The 26,090-nt window shown below is 32.3% G+C and overlaps 2 protein-coding genes across 2 annotated transcripts; one reads left to right on the forward strand and one right to left on the reverse strand.

The window, feature by feature from the left end:
* Positions 1 to 642: 642 nt before the first annotated feature.
* LOC127729286 (long-chain specific acyl-CoA dehydrogenase, mitochondrial-like) lies at positions 643 to 13,447 on the reverse strand. The gene is made up of 9 exons (XM_052237024.1): positions 13,295 to 13,447; positions 11,219 to 11,368; positions 8,503 to 8,533; positions 7,910 to 8,016; positions 5,524 to 5,688; positions 4,897 to 5,128; positions 4,079 to 4,294; positions 2,846 to 2,973; positions 643 to 1,758 (listed from the first exon to the last, which is right to left on the reverse strand). The coding sequence occupies exons 1-9, from the start codon at positions 13,396 to 13,398 to the stop codon at positions 1,581 to 1,583; spliced, it is 1,311 nt and encodes a 436-aa protein (XP_052092984.1). The 5' UTR covers positions 13,399 to 13,447; the 3' UTR covers positions 643 to 1,580.
* Positions 13,448 to 17,463: 4,016 nt separating this feature from the next.
* Positions 17,464 to 21,729, forward strand: LOC127729287 (uncharacterized). Its single transcript, XM_052237025.1, has 2 exons — positions 17,464 to 17,743; positions 20,185 to 21,729. Exon 2 carries the CDS (start codon positions 20,195 to 20,197, stop codon positions 21,158 to 21,160), a length of 966 nt encoding a protein of 321 aa, XP_052092985.1. The 5' UTR covers positions 17,464 to 17,743; positions 20,185 to 20,194; the 3' UTR covers positions 21,161 to 21,729.
* The last annotated feature ends 4,361 nt before the right edge of the window (positions 21,730 to 26,090 follow it).

Below are 26,090 nucleotides of genomic sequence, written 5' to 3' on the forward strand. Positions count from 1 at the left end.
AAACAACAGGGAAAATCAAACTTGACCCTGCATTTCATTTAAAGTAGTTTGTTGTTTAACAATCATAAGGTTCATATTAAACCCAAGCTTAAGTTTTTATCTAGATATTGTTCCAAACATTCACACAAACTGACAATTATTATACATGTATTGTCTATATTCTCCACTCAAATTTTTCTTGGGAGCATATAAAAGAACCTTTAGTAATTTGATAGACTATATAACTATATGAATTATATGGGAAAGAATATCACAAGTCATTTTGACCAATGTAATTAAGTCAAATTCAAAGAATTATGACCATGAGGGTAAAATCTAAAGTTTACAAGATGAGCAATGTATTGGTCCATCATAAGCTTTTTCATTTCAGACTTGAAATACTCGGACCCATATGCAATAACTTACACAATATCAATGGTCTACTATAAAAGCACACTAATGCAATAACTTCAAATTTTATGTCACTAAACATAATAAAATTAAGATCCATGATGATAATGCAAGGTATATTAAATATCAATGCTCTAAATATGTATAAATGCTCAAAATATGCATCAGTTGTTTACACCTTCGTCAATACCCATATGCATTGTAGTAACATATATGCCCTGGTTCGAGAACAAAAAAACAAGACAAACTTCATAATTTTCTGTATCTTCTTTTTAAGAATAGTTACACAGTTTACATAAATTATCTTCTTCTTCTCAAAATACAATTGTTCAACAAACACTGCAATTTTTATAACAAGGTTAAATATTACGAGTCTGACTTTTAATCACTATATAAATATTACGAAGTGAAGTAAAATGCATGTAGAAAATAGACGATGACTATCACAGAATGCTGATATATAAACATTAATTTGTAACAATTTTCTAGGATAAATAAACTAATAACTCTGATAATAAGTATCAGTAATCAAGTACACTGTTCCCATCATATAAAATTACTTAGTACACACAGTATTGAGTCTATTGGTTGAATTATCTTAATTATATCATATGGTGACAAATAATAAATCTTTATAAATATGGTACTTATTTATAGAGGAAATTTTTATATTTAGCATGCAATTTCGGTATGAAAAAAAGTTTTAAACAAAAAGCCATAAATATGTTTTCCAAGTGTCTTTCTTGATTAAAATTTACAGGTGTTTTGGCTTATATACATATCTTGTCAAGGTTTCAACACTAATATCTTATAAGCTAGTTAGGTGTAAAGTTTGTCATTCAATAGTTAAATATGTCTAGTTTTTTTTTTTATTAAATTTACTGGTATTGTAGCCATAACCTCTTTATCAAAACTAGTAGGCATAGAACATACAATCCATCAACAGTATAATATACTGAATACCAATAACTTATATATCAAAATCAATTGTATTTTTCTATAAAATCAAAAATTATGTCTATTTCAAATCAAATACACTATTCTTTACTTCAAAGTTTTCTTTAATTAATTGGTACGAAGGATATATGTTATGGAAGTTTAGAAATAGTGTATGTAGCAGATCATCGTAATGAATTATCCTGGCAAGTCATTGACCTAAAGATTGTCACAACACTTCAAATTCTTTGTCTTCAGTTACTAACAATACTTCTAGCTATAAGTTCTTTCATAATTTCATTACTACCACCATAGATTGGTTGAACTCTTGCATCAACAAAGGCCCTTGCTATAGGATACTCCCACATATAGCCCCAGCCTCCATGCATCTGCAGACATCTTGTTGCCACACTATTTTGTAAATCAGATGCCCTATTAAAATAGTAAAATTATATATTATCAGAGTGTTCATATTAATAATTCCCTAAAAGGCCGTGAAATTAAAACAACACAATATACTGTTAAAACAAATTTTAGATGATTTATTTTTGCAAATTTATATCTTAGTTGATGCATTCAGAAGATAATACTCTGTAAAATCAGAAAATTTTTGTGTGCCATTATTATAGAGAGTTTTGAAAAATGACAAAAAAAAACGATAAATTACTGCGATTTAAGGCAAAGTTGCATACAAATAATGCTATCAAAATGTACAATGCAAATTTTTCTTTTTGTGAAACTTATCACGTCACAATTTTCCAACCAATTAAAAACATCACAAAAGTTTCTGAATTTTTAGTATTTATTTTGGACAATTTTAATTCATGAAATTTTTCTACATGGTACTTACAAAAATCAGGTAAATAAATTTCTTTTGAAAATTAGTTGACTTACAGTATTAAATGAATAAAATACTAAGAGATAAAAGGTCCCAAATTTTAGAAAGAATCAAACTATTGTTTTCTACCGTAATAATCACCTGATAAGATACCTATTAAGGGAGATAATTTGCCTTTCACCAGATAAGACACCTAAGGGAGATAATTTTCTGTTCACTGGATAATTTACCTTCCTACCACAGCAAATGAAACAGAAAGTAAAGAATACATATGTCATTTTTTCTAGTCTATGTAGAATAAAGGGACTTTACCGGAGATAATTTTCTGTATTGATTTAAAAAAAGGTCTCCACAAATTGCTATCTTGTGAACCGTTACATACTTCATTGCCATAAATATTCACCATCAACTTGATCCTTTATTCAATTTTTCATTTTTTCACTATTAACCTCATTTATCTCAAAAATAAATTGGTGACCAATATAACGCATGCCCTTATCTGGTAATTTCAATAAGTCAAGAATAAAGTATCCACTGAATAATTTGGAGCATAAATATACTGTCTCCACACAGAAACTTTTCAGCAATAGTTTAAGGTGGTAATCTCTGATAAGAATAGACCTTCAATGGACCAAGGTTCAAGAAGAAACCTTTCAGCATCCGTTTCCTATGGAGTCTTACCAATATTTAGCCATTGAAGCCATGACATTATCCAGTCCTTTTTCATTATGTATCTCTAAACAATTGTCCATAAAGGCTCTTCCTACACTGATCTCTGTCTTCAACTCTGCTAGTTTATGTTGCATGGTCTGAAATGATATATAAATTGTTATTAAATCTGATAAAGAGAAAGATAAGGTTTTTGTAATATATGTTTTGAAAAAATGGTCAGTTGGTCAATAGGTTTTTTTGGCTATCAAGGAAACTGGCATGATCAAAAATATTTTGTATACAGAATTCTCTGCTGAATGCCTATTTCATTAAGTATTTATAATAAACAAAACTACCAGGTCACAATAAAATGATTTTATGCTTTTCAGAATTTTCTGTGCATTTTGGACTGACTTTTTTTTTTTTTAACTAAACCTAATTCTGAAAGAAAATCGCTAAAAAAATGAGACATCTTAATTCAATGGATTTCTGTCAAAATTGCACTAAAACTTGTATAATCAGTTGTAATAGATATTATGGCTAAATTCCTGAAAATATTAATAATTGACTACAACTGTTATTTTCTAACTTTCCATGCAACTGTAGCATAGAAGGAATGGGTTTATATCAAATTTCTTAAAAATCTTTAACTGAAAAGTTTTGAATAAAGAATTCCCAGATTATGAGAAAATCTCAAGATTAAAATTTTCTGCTTTCAACAATGTAAATCTAATAAAAATTGATACAGAATCGTAATCATAATTCAAATAAATAGGTATAAAAGTAAAAAACTGTGGCTGAAATATTTCAGCATGCCACAGATTTACAGCAACAATTCAAATCGACGTATGTAATTCATATAGACATTTTTTTAAATCATTTATTTCAGTTTTAAAAAAAGGAGAAGGTTATTAAACAATCTGAAATAACCTAAATACCTATGCAATCCATAGACATTAAGGTGGTGTGATCTATTATCAACTCCAAGTCTACTTCATTGAAACTTAAAATAAGTTTACAGTATTTTTCTATTGTCGAAAAGTTAGATTTCCAAAAATTAAATATTCTCCAAACAGAAAACTTGAACAATCAACCATAAAAGGTCAACATAATTTTGTTTTTTTCAAATCTATTATTCAATTAGAACCGTAATATCAAAATATTGCAAAATAAAGAGATAAAGTCAAGTTTTCCAGGGTACAGTTGACATCAAAGGGAAATAATAAGTTTAAATTAGGTATTATCTCCCTTGAACTCTCTTACCTGTAAGTGACTCAATGTTTTACCAAAAGCCTTCCTTGTTTTGACATAATTTCTTGTTTCTTCAAACATAAATTCACACGAAGCCAGTCCCATAGCACCAATAAGAAGTCTTTCCTGAGGTAATTCTTGCATGAGGTAGTAGAAGCCTTTGTTTGCTTCTCCAAGTAAGGCTGATTTTGGTAATCGGATATCTTCAAAAAATAACTCAGCAGTGTCCTAGTTTTAAGAAATCAAAAGAGTTTTATCATACACTTTCTTCTGTCCTCTTTTTACTCTAATAAAATAAATATCTGTAAGGTTTTAATTACATTAACTTTTTTTTATATCTGATATACAAAAGCACTGATCCCATCAGTCAAGTTCTTGTAGCAAAGTTTAATTCGTTTTTTCATTATGTGCACCAATAATTCAATCAATTTAATTTGTTCTTATGTAGTGCTTTTACACCACTGTCCGAGGTAAGGGGGAGGGTTGAGTGTTCCCAAACATGTTTAAACCCACCACAATCTTTATTTGCCTGCCTAAGTCAGGAGCCTTTAATTAGGTGATTGTTGTGCATTGGCGTCTGTCATATTTGTTTATCATTATTTGTTTTGTTATTATTCAGGTCATTGGTTTTTTTCATGTTTTAACTGTTCAAAATTTTGTCATGTCAGGGCCTTTTATACCTGACTATGCAGTATGGGTTTTGCTAATTGTTGAAGGTTGTTTGGTGACCTATACCTACTAACATCCATGTCATTTGGACTTTGGTGGATTATTATCCCATGAGCAATCATACTACATCTCCTTATTTTCATACAGTTAAGTTTTTATACCTGAGCTTTAAAACCAATCTTCTCCAGCTTTCTTCCTTTAACAAATCCTTTCATGCCTTCCTCGACCAAAAACAGACTGATTCCGTGTGCAGCAGATTTGGCTGTGGGATTAGTGATAGCTACAACTATAACCACATCTGCCATCCAACCATTAGTTATAAATACTTTACTGCCATTTAGTATCCAATCATCACCATCCTGCTTAGCATTTGTCCTGATACCTTGAAGATCACTGAAAAATAGAAAAAAAACTTGTTATTTCAGTTCTAAGTGCTTTAGGTGTTTTGATGCTTCATTGTACGTTTAGATCAGTGGAGACTTTTTATTACTGGACCAAATAATTTCTCTGGACAATCAAAAATTAAATTTGTCAACATACTATCCAGTCATATTTTAATTTTATGGATCCAACAAGTGTTTTTTCAGACATTTTGACCATTGAACCAGGTTCCTTCATAATAACAGAAATTGGTAATGTCTAATCCTGTAACATTTTGAATATATCTTATAGTGCATGATGCACAACTTAGTGCAGCTCTTCTTAAAATTGCAAAGGTGTAGATGTAATATTGTCAGCTTTAATTTTGTTGTAGGATATTTGACAAATTCTGATGTTTTAAGATTTACCTTCCTGCACCTGGCTCTGACATAGCTATGGCACCGATACATGTTCCAGCTACCATTCTGGGTATGAACTTTTCTACTTGTTCTGGTGTTCCGTAATGCGTTATATAGGGCATAACAATATCAGAATGAAGTGTAAAACCAGGTCCTGAACAATTTACATACATCCTGCAAACAGATAAATATATATTATTTCAGCAACATTACAATATGATTTAAGTCATTATCTTTAACAGTAGAATGAGTTCATGAACTCTCAGTATTCTCATCTCCTTATTTTTCGATTTAGGGACTAAAAAATTGGCCCTTTCTTGAATAAGAGACTTTTTTATTTGGTTGTACCATTAATATTCATTTTATGTTGTAAATAGGGTATCTTGTCTTCAGGCCACCATTTAATTGTGCAAATCTGATTAAATATTTAGTGTTAAAAAAAAAGGTTTAAAATAGTGCAAACAATGTGATGAGATGGCATTTAAATTATCATTTTTCTTACAATTCCAATATTCTACTATACCATCATTTTAAATTCCAATAATTAATCTCATAATTTTGTTTTCATATCAATGAAATTGAATGCATTCATTTATCATTGTGTATTTCACAATTAACAGCATTTGTTTTGGAACTTAAATATTTTACTTAGGTCATTCATTAAAATGATTGTGGAAGGTTGGGAAAGGAAGTTTTATTTTTAAACATGTGTCTTGGGTCATTTATGGTTGTAGGTCCATGCAAAGTTACTCAAGGAAAAGCATGTTGGTTGTAAGGGCATTTTAGAAGTCCCTTCATGCCCTCCCATATTTATTTTAATGGAATAGCTCTTATTGGTATTATGATAATTGATACCTTTTCTGCCATGTTTACAAAATCTTTTGACCTTCATTTTAAAGGGTGTTTTAAAGCTATTGATTTAATGTGAAATCTCTTTTGTCCATTGCACAAGACCATGAGGTAGCTTATGTTATTTGTTTTATAATTATATATTACACAATTTTTTCTGACGTTAATATACCCTACATCTTTTCATTTTTCTTTTGTATTGTGGAAAAGATACAGTGAATTCATTATTATTCGTGGATTTTGTGGGTATAAGTCAACCACAAATTGAAATGTTCAATGAAGTACAAATTTTCTAAAGGCTAATATGCAAACTTTTGCAAAACCACAAAATCAAATATTGACGAAAATACAATTTTCCACTATGCACGAAAACTGGTACCCACGAAAATAAATGAATCAAGAGAGGCAGAAAATTTGATGGAAAAGTATAAAACAACATGAGTATTACCCTGTCATATCTACCCTACTCCATAATGTTGTATGATTGATGGAAAAGTATGAAACAACATGAGTATTGGCCTGTCATATCTACCCAACTCCATAAAATTGTATGATTGATGGAAAAGTATGAAACAACATGAGTATTGACCTGTCATATCTACCCTACTCCATAATGATGTATGATTGATGGAAAAGTATGAAACAACATGAGTATTGACCTGTCATATCTACCCTACTCCATAATGTTGTATGATTGATGGAAAAGTATGAAACAACATGAGTATTAGCCTGTCATATCTACCCAACTCCATAATATTGTATGATTGATGGAAAAGTATGAAACAACATGAGTATTGGCCTGTCATATCTACCCTACTCCATAATGTTGTATGATTGATGGAAAAGTATGAAACAACATGAGTATTGGCCTGTCATATCTACCCTACTCCATTATGTTGTATGATTGATGGAAAAGTATGAAACAACATGAGTATTGGCCTGTCATATCTACCCTACTCCATAATGTTGTATGATTGATGGAAAAGTATGAAACAACATGAGTATTGCCCTGTCATATCTACCCTACTCCATTATGTTGTATGATTGATGGAAAAGTATGAAACAACATGAGTATTGGCCTGTCATACCTACCCTACTCCATAATGTTGTATGATTAATGGAAAAGTATGAAACAACATGAGTAATGGCCTGTCATGTCTACCCAACTCCATCATGTTGTATGATTGATGGAAAAGTATGAAACAACATGAGTATTGACCTTTCATATCTACCCTACTCCATAATGTTGTATGATTGATGGAAAAGTATGAAACAACATGAGTATTGGCCTGTCATATCTACCCTACTCCATAATGTTGTATGATTAATGGAAAAGTATGAAACAACATGAGTATTGGCCTGTCATGTCTACCCAACTCCATCATGTTGTATGATTGATGGAAAAGTATGAAACAACATGAGTATTGACCTTTCATATCTACCCTACTCCATAATGTTGTATGATTGATTGAAAAGTATGAAACAACATGAGTATTGACCTGTCATGTCTACCCTACTCCATAATGTTGTATGATTGATGACTTACTGTTCCTCCCATGTGATTGCTGTTGACAGAAGATCTCCACCAACACCACCAAACTTTTCAGGTGTGTTCACTCCTAGTAATCCATTTGCTCCAGCTTTCTCCCAAACCTAATCAACAGTCAAAAATGAATTGAGAGAAAACAAAATTTTGACATTTTTTCAAGATAATATTTTCCAGCATTTTTATTTTATAAAGACAGGCATGTTATTAACTGGGAGGTAAACAATTGAGGTTTGTTTAACTAATCTGTATTGGTAATCTGTGTCAATAAAAGAACAATTCATCAATCTTTTTGAAATTGTTTCTCATGGTTAACTAGTTTACAACTAAGGACTATTCCAGGAAGAAATGTATGGGAGCCTTAGACACCACCTGATATTTCTTTTCACTGGGTAATAGAGGTGGACAGGAAACAATTACAATTCTCTTACATAAGAAAATAAAATTATGGGTGGCGGGGTAAAATAAAAGTGTTATCCATAATCTAATTGGAATTAAATTCAAGGGTATTTCAATTATATTTTTCAGGACATATAACTGTGCCAAGTCTGACAATGTGTTTGTTTTTATAAACTTTATATTCCTATACTAACCTCTCTGCTGAGTTGTCCTTCTTTTTCCCATCTGAATAAAGATAAACACAATTATTAAAAGGCCAACTAAAATTAATTAGATTTTCATCCAGATTTTTGAAAAAAATGGGGTGGGTGGGAGGATTTTATTTTTCAATTTTTATTTCCTCTGAAACCCTTTTGTAGAGTGTTCTTCATATGCAATGTCAATAAGAAACTTATGAGTACACTACAGAGTGAAATGAAAACTCAAACTGTGTTGAAAAATACTTAGGTTGATGCTTTTAAGATTCTTATGCAAGGTGCAAATATAATTACAATGTAAAACATGAACCAAAAAGAAGTTGTTCAATTACTCTATTGAGTGAGCGGCTGGGGACAGAGGGTATTTGCTGTTTGTCAACAAAAAACGACAGCCTTGGGGAAAATCTAAGGGCTTGCTCAGTAAACTACATTTCGTACGTTGGTAGACTTTTTGTACTCAATATATACGGTCATACATTGAACAAGTTTGTGCGTGTGTCAATTTCTTTATTCCAGTCTGACATGTTTTTTGTTCCAATGTGTTCCACAATTCATGTGCTTTTGGATATCAATCACAGTCCAAATTTCCTAACAAAAAGTCATTGTATAAATAAAAAAATCCATGGTTTTCTAATCACTGAAATTTGTGACATACTGTGATTTGCGTTCTTTGACTCCGCAAATTACCTGTAACCCTAATATTTAATGCCCTTCCCGTAATGAATCTCTATTCTCGAAAGATAATGTTGTCATCAAAGAGCAGCAGAATATGTCGACTTACTTGGTTCAATAACTCGAAGAAAAACGAAAACCAGAAGTTTTGAATGAAACGAAATTATTGGCGGCTATCGTTAACTGAAATGAACAAAATCCGGAAATCTTAACATTTTGAAAACAAATAAAATCGGGGAGGGCTGGGATGAAAATCTATCAATTAATTTTAATTGGCATAAGTCCTACAAATCACAGCATGAAAAATAAAGTTATCTTAAAAACCTGTAATTTTCAAAGTACAAAATAATGTCCTTAGTAATGGATTACATCCCTGAAAAGAATTCCCAATAGCTCAGATACCAATGACTGATGGTATGATATCTCTTTAGAAATACCATGGAAGATATTAAAGTGTCTCTAATTCATCAAATCAAGTATTGTGAATTAGCCTTCAATAACCACAAGCATTCTTTGGTATGGTGCTATCAAGTATTATGAATAAGCCTCCAGTAACCACAAGCATTCTTTGGTATGGTGCTATCAAGTATTATGAATAAGCCTCCAGTAACCACAAGCATTCTTTGGTATGGTGCTATCAAGTATTATGAATAAGCCTCCAGTAACCGCAAGCATTCTTTGGTATGGTGCTATCAAGTACAAAATGTATTATGAATTAGCCTTCAGTTACCACAAGTATTCTTTGGTATGGTGCTATCAAGTACAAAATGTATTATGAATTAGCCTTCAGTTACCACAAGTATTCTTTGGTACGGTGCTATCAAGTATTATGAATAAGCCTCCAGTATCCACAAGCATTCTTTGGTATGGTGCTATCAAGCATTATGAATTTGCCTCCAGTAACCACAAGCACTCTTTGTTATGGTGCTATCAAGTACAAAATGTATTATGAATTAGCCTTCAGTAACCACAAGTATTCTTTGGTATGGTGCTATAAAGTATTATGAATTTGCCTCCACTAACTGCAAGCATTCTTTGGTATGTTGCTATTAAGTATTATGAATTTGACTCCAGTAACCGCAAGCGTTCTTTGGTATGGTGCTATTATGAATTAGCCTTCAGTAACCAAAAGTATTCTTTGGTATGTTGCTATTAAGTATTATGAATTTGCCTCCAGTAACTGCAAGCGTTCTTTGGTATGGTGCTATTATGAATTAGCCTTCAGTAACCACAAGTACTCTTTGGTATGGTGCTATTAAGTATTATGAATTTGCCTCCAGTAGCTGCAAGAATTCTTTGGTATGGTGCTATTAAGTATTATGAATTTGCCTTCAGTAACTGCAAGCATTCTTTGGTATGGTGCTATTAACTATTTTCTATTTCGTACATGTGCTTACATGACCTGTTATACAAATATTTTAAGAATTTTGACTTTTACTGTTAGTTCTTATATGCACACGTTGGTTTTCCACATATCAAGATAAAAAAAGCAGGCTTAGTAAAACACAACTGCCATATAACTGTGCCTGTCTAGAACCCTATCAGTGCTTTTTGTTACTCAACTTGTAAACTGTAATCACTCAAATGATAGTCGTATTTCCCTTTAAATTGAATACATTTTTAATTCCCATAGGTACACAGGTGTTTTGTAATTATTCCATTCAATAATTAACATAATTATGTTGTACTTGGTCCTTTCAAAAAGATTTGTGACAATTATAACAAAGATTGAAAGATAGCAATTAAAATGGAAAAAAAATGTTCAGGTTTTCTGAATAGCAGTACCCAAATTAAAATATGGCAGGACATTAAAAAATATTAAAGGAAGAGGCAGGGCGCCATACCCTTCTAAAAACCCTGTTAGAAACCCAAATTGTTGACTTCTAATTGGGTCTAGCTTACTGATATGTTGACTTGCTGTCTCTATCATATCATGGAATAAACTTTAAATTTTAACTTCACAGAAATCAATGTTTCTACAATATATGTTACATCTCATTTATTCACCATCTTCACTGAACATGTAAATGTAAAATCTCACTTTGAGTGATGAGGAAGCACTTCTTCCTGAAAAAATCGTCTGACATTTTCTCTGAACATGTCATGTTCTTCCGAAAATATTCTTCTGTTCCCAACGGCCATCATGTTATCAGCCTGGGCAATTTCTGGACGAGATAAATTTCCAGTCCATCTGAAAAAGTATATAATCATTTTTCATCATGAGAGTTAAGATTCAGTATTAAAAAAAGTTATAGTTCTTTCAAAACACAATGCTGGCAAGAACTTTTTACTTATTTTGATGGCCGAATATATTTATTGTTGCTGTTTTATTTGTCTTTTCACAAATCAGACATTTGATTTCTCTTTTTAATTGTTTCACATTTTGTCATGTCAAGCAGACTTACTATACAGTATGGGTTTTGCTCATAGCTGAAAGGACGTACAGTGACCTACAGTTGCTTACATCCACATCATTTGGACTTCGGTCAATAGATGTTTCATTGGCAATCATACAACATAAAAATATGTTTTTTTATGGTCACCAGACTAAACCTGAAATTTTTAAGTGAGAAAAATTGAGTTATCTTTCTTGGCATGAAATTTTTAAATGTAAATTAAATGTCAAATCGCATTGTAAGCTGGAAATATTAAACCAGCTAGATACATGTACTAAATCAGTAGAAAAAATACTCAGAGAATTATTCAATTAAAAGAGACTAAACAATAATATGCAATCATCAAACCAGACTTTGCAAAATTGCATTTTTTGGTTAGACCAAGGACCGACAGGATGTCAACTTTTGCTGGTCTTTTAAAATATTTGGTGGTCCTTAATTTTTTCTAATTTCTGTTTTTCTTCTTCATATATAAGGCCAAATAAAAGTATATGTGTGGTTCTAGTTACATCCTAAAGAAAAATAGGGTCGGTAGGTCGGCACTTTTTTTTGGATTGTCAAAATCCGGAAAAAGATTGTGTGTTCACCGAGTTGGATTCCAGTGTTATACACATTTCTTCCGGAAGTTTGCCGTTTTCTCTATGTTTGGTTGTAAAATAAACAGATATGTTACGTTTTTAGTGAATTTTGTTGCATTCTGTTAAGAATTTGTTGCATTTTAGCCATAGTGGATACTTCTAATGGAAATTCAGATGACAGAAGTCAGTGAATTTAATTATTGAAATTCACATTCCACAAAATGGGATCGTTCGAAAATTACACAAACTCATACAAGGACCAGGTTTCAAAATATTCTTTAATAATCAGTTCAATCCAGATGCTAAATTATGTAAATTATGTTTATTTCAATTACTTTTTTTTGTATTATACATGCACATATTGTCAGATTTATATGTTATTCTTTGGCATTTACAAGATAACTACAATGTAAATTTTGGTAAATTCCACTCATATGCAACAACAAGTATTCTTTGATGTATTACTGAAGAAAAGAAGAACGTGTTTGAGGACAAGAACACCCCCACTCAAGCCTTGCAATTTTCCAAGTTAAAAAGGGGCATAACTCTAAATGACTCACTGCTAAAATTCGAACTTTGTCTGCGTGTTTTGTAGTTTTTAGCATAGTGTATGAGTGTCATAAAATTTGTTTGGATGAGGTTAATTTAAGTTAGAAAGTGGAATGAAAAAATTTACAATTTTCCAACTTATAAAAGGGTATAACTCAAGAACGGTAAGTGACTCACTGCCCAAATTCCAACACTATCTGTGAAACGAAAAACGGGACAGACGTAAAGACAGAGAGTCAAGGGTAACACTGCCTCCATTGCCCATGACAGGGGCATAAAAACCAAAGCTACCAATGACACCTTTGTGTGAAATTATCTGATTATTTTTGTTATACAAGTCTTATGTAAAACAAAAATTTGGTGGCCTAAGTGAAAAGTTTTACAATTGTACAGTTATTTTATATCTTAAAAGAATAGTAAAATACCATGTAAATGTTGACCTCCTTCATCATATCTTTATAAACATTTTATGTTCGATCAATGTTATTTTTTTGCGGATTTTTTGTTTCATGTGCGATACTGATATTTGGACTTTAACCTGTGTTTGTTTATCAGAAAAATTTAGGCGTTAGTAGGATTAGCTGTAAAATTGACCTCTTCTGTTGGTTGGATAAACCTGTAGCAGAAATACATGAAGTCGTATTTAAGTTTTTCAAGACATGGGTCAAGTTTTGAGTCAATTTCCCCAGAGAAGTCATCGTGTGTTCACCACGGCGTCTGTTGATCACTGTCAAGATTACGCTTGATTCTTGGTCATAAATTTCTTGGAAGATAAAAGTTGTGGCAAGATCAACGCTAGACAGTATCATTTTAGAAATATCTAATTTACAACAGTAAATCTTAAATAATAATGCACCACAACGAATTTAGTTTACACTACGAGATGTCCATAGTTGATAATGGGCTTATGTTACATCATTCATGTCACCAAAGTTAGAAATTCAAAATACCAAGATTTCTTCATGTCGTCTAACCTATGATCTGACCAATTTCCTGACCGATAAACAAACATTAGCATTTTCTAGTTTTAGACATTAGTGCAACCCTCTCCACAATTTTAGATTTGAACAAATTAGTTGCCTCATTTTTTAAAATTTTTTTCGAACCGACGCTTTTTCATTAAGATAGTTCTGAGATAGTTGTTAAAATCAGTTCGGTGGAATTTTAAAATGTCGTTTCACTTCACATTTCTTTATGGCTTGTATGCATATGCCTAGTTTTTTTACACAGTAACAATAAGCAATTGGAATCATGGATTTAAACACTTCCGAAGTTTCTCTTTCGGCGACCTCCCAACCTTTGAAAACCCATGGTGAGGCGACATTCATATGACATAAGATGATGTTTTATACAGACGACGTAATGAAAAAGCGTCGGTTCGAAAAAATAAAAAAATGAGGCAACTTATTTGTTCAAAGGTTTTTAGACCAAACAAAGGATTCTTTCACAATAGGATTAATGTCATCAGAATATAATCTAATATTAAAGATACAATATAGATTGAAATTTAATATTTAGTTCCAGAGGAAGTCTCCCCAAATCAGCTCTTGCACCTAAATTTGATGAAGTTTTTCTAACACCCAGTGTATATTTACAAAACTGTAGGTGTTACTTTTCTAAACGTGTTTTATCAATGAAATAAAAAGGGTCCAATTGTTTTTCTGAATTATTTGCTCTCTTTTTGGCTCTAAAATATGTTATATAGGAATCCAAAAATGTTACTTTTGAATTATATAAAGCTATAGGTTTAACTAATGAACCAAAGAGATTATTTGCGACTTTAACTGGTATATCATTCAATGAACTAGCATATGACTTCTTAGCAAAGAGAACTTTTCTTAGCTTTTTTGGTTAGATCTATAATACTGTGAGAAAAAATTCCATTATTTTTACGCACTTAAATAACAGGGATGTGCTCCTATAGCAAAATCTGTGGACCATGTAGATAATTAACTTAATTATTTTTAGCAAGAAAGGTAAAATAAACTACTCTATTAGTTCTTTTCATATCTTATTTGTTGCAAATTGTATATAAATAACCTGTTAAATGAAAATAACACTTTATAAATTTGGTTTGTATGAAATGTTTTTCTTGATTTGCCGTCATCAGTAACGCTCAACTCCCCCTTCCCCCCAAAAAAATAATAATGAAAGCCAAGGACGTATAACTACTGAATACGTGATGAATTCAGGGGCGGATCCAGGATTTTGGAAAGGGGGGCGTAGTATGTAAAATTCGCCGAGCGGAGCGATGCGAAAAAATTTTTTTGGACCTTTTTGGAGCTAAAAAACATAAAACAAGTGTTGAAAATGCACATTTTTAGTGATGGTTCCTAACGTGGGGTATGTATATTTTATAGTTAAAGTGTAAGCTTGGGTTGGACATTTTTGATGCCGCATTCTCCCCATTAATTGTCTATTATAAAATGATTGAATGGATCTAAAGCTATGTACTAATATATTTGATGTGGGATTTGTCAGTAAAAAATGGACATGGAAAATTCTCGTTTGTTGTATGGTTAGTTAGCATAACCTCACAGATTACTTGATGTAAACATGATATACGGCTATTCAATGAAGTTTATAATACGACCGACACGAACAAAGACAAACAAGCAATTTTTATCCAAATGTTTGGTTGAAATGTTTCACGCAACAAGGGAAGTGAGGGGTTCCAAATCAACCAAAGGCTACGAATGAGTCTGAAAATCAAATGACAACGAAGTTGTGAATGACGGTCGACAAATGAAGACATAAAGGCCACACCCAACAGGCAGGTTGCAGTTGGGCCTTGAAAAAAGTATTCAGTATATTAGTTCGGCGAAACAGACGTTCCGGTCAGATATGGGATTTACATGCAACCCCCCCCCCTCCCCCCTCCCCAAAAAAAAAAATTACGCCCGTTTTTTATTCACCATGTTCATTTAATGCTGATTAAATCTGTTGGATTTTTTTTTTCTTATAGCAAAAAAAGGGGACACGATAATTGTTTTCATTACAGATACGGCCAGCATTTTTGTTTTTTAAGGCTAAAATCAGGGTCAGAATTTTTTCTCTAAAATATCTCAGACTGCCCTATCAAATCAAATGGTCCGTACCTTAGACTTTAAATATATCTAGAGCTTACTGACTGGGGATCATTATTCAGCAATGTTATTAATTGGCTGGGGCGTGTGGGGTTAAATATATTTTCGTAGGTAAATAATATTGTCGTGAGAGTGTAATAGAGTATTACTAGCTGTCCACCAGTAGCATTATCGACCCTGATCTTAAAAAAAACTCTGTATAAATTTGGTGCGGCCGCGCTTTTACATTTGCATTAATCAGGAACGCCCACAACCTAAAATTTGAAAGCCAAGGATGTATAACAACTATAAATACGTGAGTAGCAATAATACCAAGGTATACAAAGAACAATATAGCTAAATTGGGCAAGAATCTTTTATTTCAGAAAAGTATACCCTTTATTCATGTTAGTGCCAATTTCAAGTTTAATTCAAAATATCAACATTTCTAACTATCGAAATTGACTCCAAAGAACATTTTAGTGGTTATTTATTTTAGAAATGCCACTAATACGGGAACTGATCGATAACAACAATGATCTCTAAAAAGTGTTGGATAACAGTTATTATTAAATAATATGTTTAAATCGGCCCCAACATACTAAATTCAGCATGACTAATCTAATATGGAATTCAAAAGATCAACTCATATTAATCATACGTTTAATACGGCTGTTTGGACCGGTTGATAAGTTTTTACATACGGATCAGCTGTATCCACTTCCTGTGATACGGACTGGTCATACGGACCAGCTGTAGCTACTTCCTGTCATACGGACTGGCCATACGGACCAGCTGTAGCTACTTCCTGTCATACTGACTAGCCAAACGGACCAGCCATATGGACTGTTTTGATTATTTAATAAAAGTGTTACGAACTTGCTGATTCTGTATTAGCCCTGTATTGATTCTCGGTCAGCTGTATTGGCCAATGGCTCTACAGCCCACGGGACCAATACATCAGACCTTGAAACATGTAGCAACCATTTTATAAGACTATCGGCAGACAGAACACATAAAAACGTAAGTAAAATAGTTACAACAAACAAGCTTTCGATAGATTGTAACAAGTAAAGTAGTTACAACAAACAAGCTTTCGATAGATTTTAACAAGTAAAGTAGTTACAACAAACAAGCTTTCGATAGATTGTAACAAGTAAAGTAGTTACAACAAACAAGCTTTCGATAGATTGTAACAAGTAAAGTAGTTACAACAAACAAGCTTTCGATAGATTGTAACAAGAAAAGTAGTTACAACAAACAAGCTTTCGACAGATTTTAACCAGTAAAGTAGTTACTACAAACAAGCTATCGATAGATTGTAACAAGTAAAAATATGCATAGAAAAACAAAGGATATGGGGTATCCATCATGACACAACAATCTAATTAATTAGATTGCATGACACAAAATCAGTACATGCCCAGCAAATAACAAAAAAGAAGCAAAAGAACAGCGCTTTAAGTGCTGTTCTTCATCTCAAAGTCACAATGAGGCTTTCAACATTCTGTTTGTTACAAATAGCATAACATTTAATGCATAAAAACATACAAACGATATGACAATACACACCATATTTATGAAGAAAATTCTAGTATACATGTATATAACTTATACTTTAACTTAAATGTCCCTTTGCTATCTTTCGCCTCTCTTCTTACACTCAGTGGAATACTAAGTTGTCTTTTTCAGAAAATCAGATACAGATGCCAGGATTTCTCTAATATTAGTTTAAACGAATAAAGATATACAACATCATAAGACGTCAACAATGTAAATAGGGTACTTTCGATTAACATTCAACATTGAAGTTACTTCCGTATTACGAATCTACAACAGACATATGTGTGAAAGTCTGAAAATGGCGGGAAACAGTATAAACAGTAAAAGCACCATAGACGTCATCACAATTGATATAAGCAATAAAGCATTAGGAGGGTAAATGTAGACTGTGACAAACTGCAACTGACTGATCAAAGTAAGTTTTTACATTAGACAGTATTCACGCTTGGCCACAAGCCCACCAGTCCATGCTTGTAACAGTACTATCGTGTCTGTAAGAATTTCAACTACAGGCCAATAGAACCTGTAACAAATTTTTAAAACATGAGCGCCGGGCCTGGATAGAAAATAGAAACACAATTTAATTGAAAAAATAACCCTGTCGTTTTGTCCGATTTATACATGACCTTTACTTATTATAATATAACTTATTATAATGTAATAAATAATAAACAAAATTTAAAACAGCAAAGGAAAACAAAATTTCAAGGACAAAATAAAAATGATATAATAAATTCGGAAAACTAAGTATGCAGCTTTTTATATACATGCTCATCATGATAATTAAAGACGCAATTATCTTCATTGGTCCAAAAACCGCCGACACAAGATTGTTACCATAATTCTCTGTCAAATCCCGTTGTATTTTTGAATATTGTAAAGCCTTGGTTAGTGTAAACAATATTTTATTATGGAATTAAATACATATTATACCATATAAATTCTCATTCACAAATAGGATTCAGAAAAAAAACAACAAATTAATCTGTCTCCTGAAATCCTTGGTTAGAAAATTTTCAGCGTTTAGTACGTTCTACCAAAGAGCTACTAGAAAATAATTGTGTTTAATAAATGTTCATCTCATCGACTCAAAATTGAAACTGGGAGTTACTCTAAATTAGAAGTTTATCAAAGAATTTGTTCTAAATGCGATATAAAGTGGAAGATGAACTTCATTTTCTTATAGAATGTCTTGCATAATTTTACCCCTTAGATATGGTTAATAAATTTATTTGGTTATTAAACTTCGAGTCTTAATATTTTGAAACAACTTGGCTATTTTTTTTTATCAAAACACCCGCCATGAGTAAACATTTATTATGTAATACTGTCGCACTGTTAGCAATATTTATAATGTCTATAGCTTTAGTATACTGTTTTGCTGTTCTGCTTTATTGTATTTGTAATTGTAACTTTATATTGTCATATATGTATATGCACTTTGCCCCTTGAGGATACCTCTTATGGAAATAAAAGATATTCTATTCTATTCTGTTTGAGTATCATATGGCCTAAATCAGAAAAGGAAATAATGAACGACACTTTTTATTAAATAACGAAAGAGAGGAAATTTAAGAGATACCGTATAAATTATAATTTCATCACGGTACGGCTTTAATCATTTAACCATTTTCAATACCCCTCCCCTTTTCTCCAACACAATCGAAAAGTTGGTTATGAATACATGTATATTCCGTGCATGGATTATATACACTGACACCAACTCTAGCTTACACCTTTTAACAATGAAATAGAATGTATCATAACCTTAGATATCACACCAAACGGGCAAAAAACATGCAACAACACGGCTAAAACGAAAGTGAGAAAAAAAATAGTTGCACAAAATATAACACAAGAAACTAAAGCTTGAGCAACAAAAAGCCTATTAAAACTCGGACTGAATTTAGCTTCGGTTTCAGCGAATTACTGCTCAGTGTTTCCGTGGTCAGACTTAGGCAAGGAAGTGGAAATATCTTCGTCTTGACTGCCGAGTCTGTCCTTTTCATCATTGGAGACTTTAACGAAAGAAGTGCTAATTTTCCTTTGCATTTTTACTTATAGCTTAAGGCCTGAAGAAGACGGAATCAAAAGTTTAAACATGACGTTTTATGAAATCATATGAAGCTATATTTGCAAACTCTGCCTTTTAAGGGCTTATTGCTCTTAAGAAATATACGATATCATTCTTTGGACTAAAATATCAGGCTTCGATTCATATTTTCTATTGTTTATCTAAATATTAATTAGATTAAGAACTCTGTAACCCCTTTCCGATTAATAGTTAATACAATCGAGTGTATTTTTTTAAGATTAGTAAACAATGTGTACATAAGTTGACATATAGAACAACTGTTTTATAAAGTCTATACATAGAAGTGAAACTATATGCAGATGTGTGCAAAAATTCGAAAAAAATGTTTGTTTTTATTTTTATTCATTTGAATTTTGCTTGTCCAAACGACGTGAGGCTCGAGCTTCCGAGCTTCCGCCTAGCTACGCCACTGCCTTGGGTTCAGAAACTTTTTTTTGTCAAGAAAATCCTAGTTAGAAACACCAGCATTCTGTCATGTTTCTATATTACTGCATAAATAAGAATCCAATGCACGTGAAGCTTTTAGTTTGAAATATATACATTATTAAACTTTGGATGTTACAGCATAGATACCTCTGTCATTTCTATCGTATGTTGCTTTTTAAAATAAACAATTAACTTGTTAGTGTTCAGGATCACCATTCAAGCAGTAACAACCATTTCCATCTCGATATATAGGTTCGCATTGATATTTTGCGAGGACTATTGTAATTTTGTACATTTTTGCGATTATAATGACATGTATTCTCGTTTCACTGTAGTTTTACAGATATGGCATGTTCACTTTACCTGGGATTTGAACCCGTTGAGCGCCCTCAATGGCGAAAAGCAAACCCGAACAATGATTCGATACCAACAGTTTCCACAATGATCGCTCAGATTCTGGAATACAAAAGGGCATGGCTGAAGTTAAAAAAGAGAAAGAAGGAAAAGTATGAGACAGTTCAACAAGAGATGTATTTAGAATTCTTGTATCAAATACAAGTTGGAGAGGACATTGGAATTCTTCATAGGAGAACTTTCGATGAGATTGTTAACGATGAAAATGTTAAAATGGTCCAAAAACGAGGACTCAAACGACAACATTCAAACTCTGGAAAAGAGAATCTTTCTAGATATAAATGTAGAAAATCTGACTCAATCAATTCTTTGGAAGATAGAATGGAAAAGTATACATTGTCGTGTTCACAGGCGAGCAACAACTCTACTTACGACGATGCGTTAAATGGCGGGAGTTTGAGCAGTAATGAAAATAGCTTGCCAAGTTCTCAAGATGCCCAGATATACATTATGAATTCTCAACATGAGCAAACTAAGGCAACCGAAACAATCAACTTGCTAAGGGGATACCATCATTTGAAAAACGAACTACAGAAGATACCAAAAGAAGAAAGACCCGGATATGTAGGATTAATTGATGTCGAGACCTGTATCAAAAGTTGCCACGAGATTCTGATGTGCAATTTAATGGACAAAAAGAAGACACCTGCTGGGAAATTTAGCGTTTTACCTAGATCAGCTGAATTTGAAGGGATGCAATACATGTATCCCTCTTATAAAACAGAGGATGTAGCTTTCGAAGCTTTGCAGGCAGTGGTTGACCAGTATAACACAATGATTACAGAAGTATCCAAGATAGACGATGAAACGGAAAAGCTTAACAATTCTTTTAAATGTGCATCAGTTTTACTTTTTAGTTTCCTGATGTTACATCCGTTTTCTGATGGAAATGGCTGACTAGCTCGTCTGCTTTGTAACCATTGCTTGAAAACGTTCTGTCCATTCCCAACGGCTGTTTACAACAACGTCTCCCCAACCACAAGAAGTGATTATTTAAGAGCTCTTATAAATGCTAGAGAAGGACTTAATCTGAGTCCATATCAGATCCAGTTCCCGGATGATTCAATCAGAGAAGCTTTATCAGTACTGGAACAAAAACCTGCCGAACTATGTTCCTTAATCATTGAGAGCAACTGGTTCACATGGCGTTACTTTTTAAGGAAATTAGGAATTAGCATCCCCTTACTTGATTTTGAAGTGGTAGATTAGAAAATGTTATGTAATTATGGTAATACTTAATAGTAATAAAACGTTATCTTTTGTTTTTATAAAAATATTGCAGGGTTAGAGAAAAAAAATTTCAATAGTTTCCGTTCAATCATTTTATAATGTTTATAAACATTCAAATGTTGATTAATTCAATAGACCTTGGAGATATCAGAGATTAAGACTATAATATGTATTTTTTATGGATTTAAAGTTTGAGATTGCGCGTTCCTGATGAAGTTAAATCCAGAAAGCGCTTCAGACGCAACTATCATATTAAGTGTTATTTTTATTTTTAGCACTGGGTCGCTACAGAAGCTTATGAACTGCTGTTCTCCGAGAGTATCATTATATCAGTATTCAGTGCTTTGGTACTGACGTGATTTATGACATACCTTTCTTAAATTCTTTGTTGATAAAGTTAGAAATTACTGAAAAAAAAATAGTTTCAGCTCCCGCAAAGTATACCATAGTTATTCTTTTAAAACCCCTCTTAGTTATATATGTAATACAGTTAATTGTTTACGTTATAAGCGTTCAGGATGAAATGACATTAACGGTACCAATTTTTTCAGCACCAGATGCGTATTTCAACAATAAATGTCTCTTCAGTGATGCTCGAGGCCAAAATATTAGAAAATTCTAAGATTATTTAAAAGATGGAGATGAAAGTGAACACAGAAAAGCGCGTCGGGCGCACCAAATTTATGAAGTGTTCATTGTGTGCATTTGATATTCTTGCAAAGTATCTAAGTATTTCCAAAACGTAAATTTTATTTAAAATGAGCTTTAATGCAAATTGATTAAAATGAATTTATGTAAATTTTAACCTGTTCTAATTAAAGATATTGAACATTTCATCAGTATATAGCAATGTGCTATAAAGAACCAGACTAAACAAAGTGTATGCATACACTAATGTAGGAATATTTAGATCTTGGTGCCTTGCTTATGTTTAATTTTCGAAATGCCTAACTGCCAATAATTTTACAATCGATAATTAAAAAAAAAAAAAAAACACACACACAAAACAATGGGCAATTTCACTTTGAAAATAACGTAACGCCATTTGTTGAATTTTAACAGCATATAAAGGATCACATCTTGTTCACGCTTTCGAAAATATAAAGCATAAAGCTTCAGAAGAGAACGTCATGAAAACTTCAATTGTTGAATGACATAAGAGATGTGAACCCTTATTTGTTTCACATGTAAAATATCGGTGTTTAGTTTGACTAGGAATTCACGGTATTGCATTACAACCAATGTAATAAGCCCATATGATTTGATCAAGCACATTCCGTGTTACATTTTATTTGTGCCTTTCTTGAGTCAGGAGCCAATATTTCAATGTTTTTCGTTGGTTACTGTCTGCCATATTTGTTTTTTGTTTATTGTTTTAGCAGTTTGAATTTGTTTCACATTTTGTCTAGTCGGGGTCTTGTACAGCTTGATATAAGGTATAAGTATTACTTATTGTTAAAGGCCTAACGATGAACTTTAGATGCCTAAATCCACAATTTTTGGTGGTTAGTTGTCTCATTAGCAATCATATCACATCTCCTTAATTTCATATGCTCGTGTGTAACGTATCAGTTGTGATATGTATACGAAGGGACAGAAGGTATATTACTACATGTATAGAGAAATAGAAAGTAGGCAATGTGAAGCTTATAATCTGTTTGTCATAGTGTTACTACATGTATAGAGAAATAGAAAGTAGACAATGGGAAGTTTATAATCCGTTTGTCAAAGTGTTACTACATGTATAGAGAAATAGAAAGTAGACAATGGGAAGCTTATAATCTGTTTGTCATAGTGTTACTACATGTATTGAGAAATAGAAAGTAGACAATGGGAAGCTTATAATCTGTTTGTCATAGTGTTACTACATGTATAGAGAAATAGAAAGTAGACAATGGGAAGCTTATAATCTGTTTGTCATAGTGTTACTACAAGTATTGAGAAATAGAAAGAAGACAATGGGAAGCTTTTAATCTGTTTGTCATAGTGTTACTACATGTATAGAGAAATAGAAAGTAGACAATGGGAAGCTTATAATCTGTTTGTCATAGTGTTACTACATGTATTGAGAAATAGAAAGTAGACAATGGGAAGCTTATAATCTGTTTGTCATAGTGTTACTACATGTATAGAGAAATAGAAAGTAGAAAATGGGAAGCTTATAATCTGATTGTCATAGTGTTACTACAAGTATTGAGCAATAGAAAGAAGACAATGGGAAGCTTTTAATCTGTTTGTCATAGTGTTACTACATGTATTGAGAAATAGAAAGAAGACAATGGGAAGCTTATAATCTGTTTGTCATAGTGTTACTACATGTATAGAGAAAGTAGACAATGGGAAGCTTATAATCTGTTTGTCATAGTGTTACTACATGTATAGAGAAATAGAAAGTAGACAATGGGAAGCTTATAATATGTTTGTCATAGTGCTACTACATGTATTGAGAAATAGAAAGTTGACAATGGGAAGCTTATAATCTGTTTGTCATAATGTTACTACATGTATAGAGAAATAGAAAGTAGACAATGAGAAGCTTTTAATCTGTTTAAAGTGGTCCATATGTGTCTAATTCAAAAAAACTATATAAATATAAAGCAGACAATCTTGGTGTCGGTAAGATCATTTATGCCAAGTAAACTGGACTATATATGGGCTACTAGAACTGGCTGATATGTTGGTTATTCAATTTATTGTTATATATTTGTGCCTGTGTGTGTGGGGGTGGGGGGAAAGTACCCATTGAAGTACCGACTTTTTGTTGAAATATTAGTCCACCAAACTCGACAAATATTGCGACGATCAAAAAGTCCGGCACTTTGATTATATTGTTTTCGTATTATTTGTTGTTTGAATCAGTGATGCTCTTCACGAAGTCTGCGGGGACCAAGACCCCTCTCCAAATCAGTCACTGAAGGGAAGGAACACTGTGAAGTATTACTACACAAAACCTGTTTCACTTGTATATATATCTAAAAGTGTACAAATGTCGGTGGACCGAATCTAAATTCAATCTTTAACAAATCAATTTTAGAACGATGTAATTTTGGTTTAATGTGACATTAAAAATAAAGTAATCAACTTTATCGACTGAAATCTTACTTCGCTTTATTACACATCTCAAAGTACATGGATGTTAGATGACCTGATTACAAATTCAACGCATGACACCATTTTTTATTTATGACATTAATTTTTGATATTTATTTAGAAATAATCATTATCTGCTATTGAAATGAAATTCATCATATTATTATAGACTTAATTAAATAGATACGTAGATAGCTTTCCGAAAAATAAATCGAAACAAAATGTTTACTGTGTATATTTTTTGGCAAAACGTAAAGTATTCGGCTAATAGTAAACGTTCTAAATGGAAAACAGTAAATTTTCAAAATTTGAAAGTTGCTATTTCATCTAAATCGATGAGTTCCGAAAGATTGTAGGAAAATAAAAGTTTTCAGATGTTTTATACCCATTTTGAAACTTTATGATAACATGATGTTACAGACAGACATGTGGCGTTATAATATAGGACTAAAGTTATGTATTCCAGCACACAGGGACTTGTCTGCAGGTAAGATATATAGCCTGAACATTATTGTATTAGCATGTCTGAAAACGTGTTCCCCTACTTCACTATCCAACACCCAGACCTGTAGACAAGTCTAAATTTTTTGGCCATGTGGCTAATACTTCATAGAGAAATGTTGTTATGTTCTACTTTGCTGTGCTCATACGAACAACACACAAATTGTCTTAATAAAGCGTAAATAAAAACAAAAATCAACCTGGGATGAGCAATCGCACTGATCAGTTTAATAACAAATAATGAAATATCTACATACATGGTTTCCAATGCTCCAAATAAATGATAGGAAATTTACAAATACAAAAATGTTCATCCAGGAAATAAGGGAGAGAAGAAATACTGATGCGTAAAATAGCAAACTAACAAACATCTTTGTTGTGAATAAAATACAATTTTGATATAGGTTTTAGGTAACACAATTTGCATAGATAGAAAAATTTCCCTGTTGCTAGTATTGATATAACTTGTTTATTAAGAATGTAAATATTTTGAACTAGGGTACAGGAATATGATCACATGGAATTTTCACGTTCCTGCAGTAAAACCCTTGCACAAGCTGCATTAACGCCCGTTTGTCTGTGCGGGATGTATAAATACGCAACCACGTCCGATCGGAATGAGACGTGCAATCAGATTCCTTGTTTCTTTGAAGTGTTGACAGGTGCATCGACTGTGTGACCGTCATCTGCTTTTCATGTATCATTCGCCATGTGATTGCTCCTCACTTATTTTGACAAACAGGCTAATTTAGACTTTAATCCAAACTATACAGATACAATCTTATCGTTTCAGGTGCCATCTTATATCAAATTCGTACATCAACAGTTGCATTTTGCAGTAGCAGTATTGAAACTATGAAACAACAGCCATCCTTAAAGTAAAGAGGAAAATATTGGCTCTCCGTGTCATATGTTTTTAATGCAAACAGGTCTGGAAAGCGGTCATTTATCAATTGTCGTATATTGATTATCTAATGTTAATGGCCGGTTACAACTTTTCTTCACA

The sequence above is a fragment of the Mytilus californianus genome, unplaced genomic scaffold, assembly GCF_021869535.1.
Source record: "Mytilus californianus isolate M0D057914Y unplaced genomic scaffold, xbMytCali1.0.p SCAF_2, whole genome shotgun sequence".
Classification (NCBI taxonomy): Eukaryota; Metazoa; Mollusca; class Bivalvia; order Mytilida; family Mytilidae; genus Mytilus; species Mytilus californianus.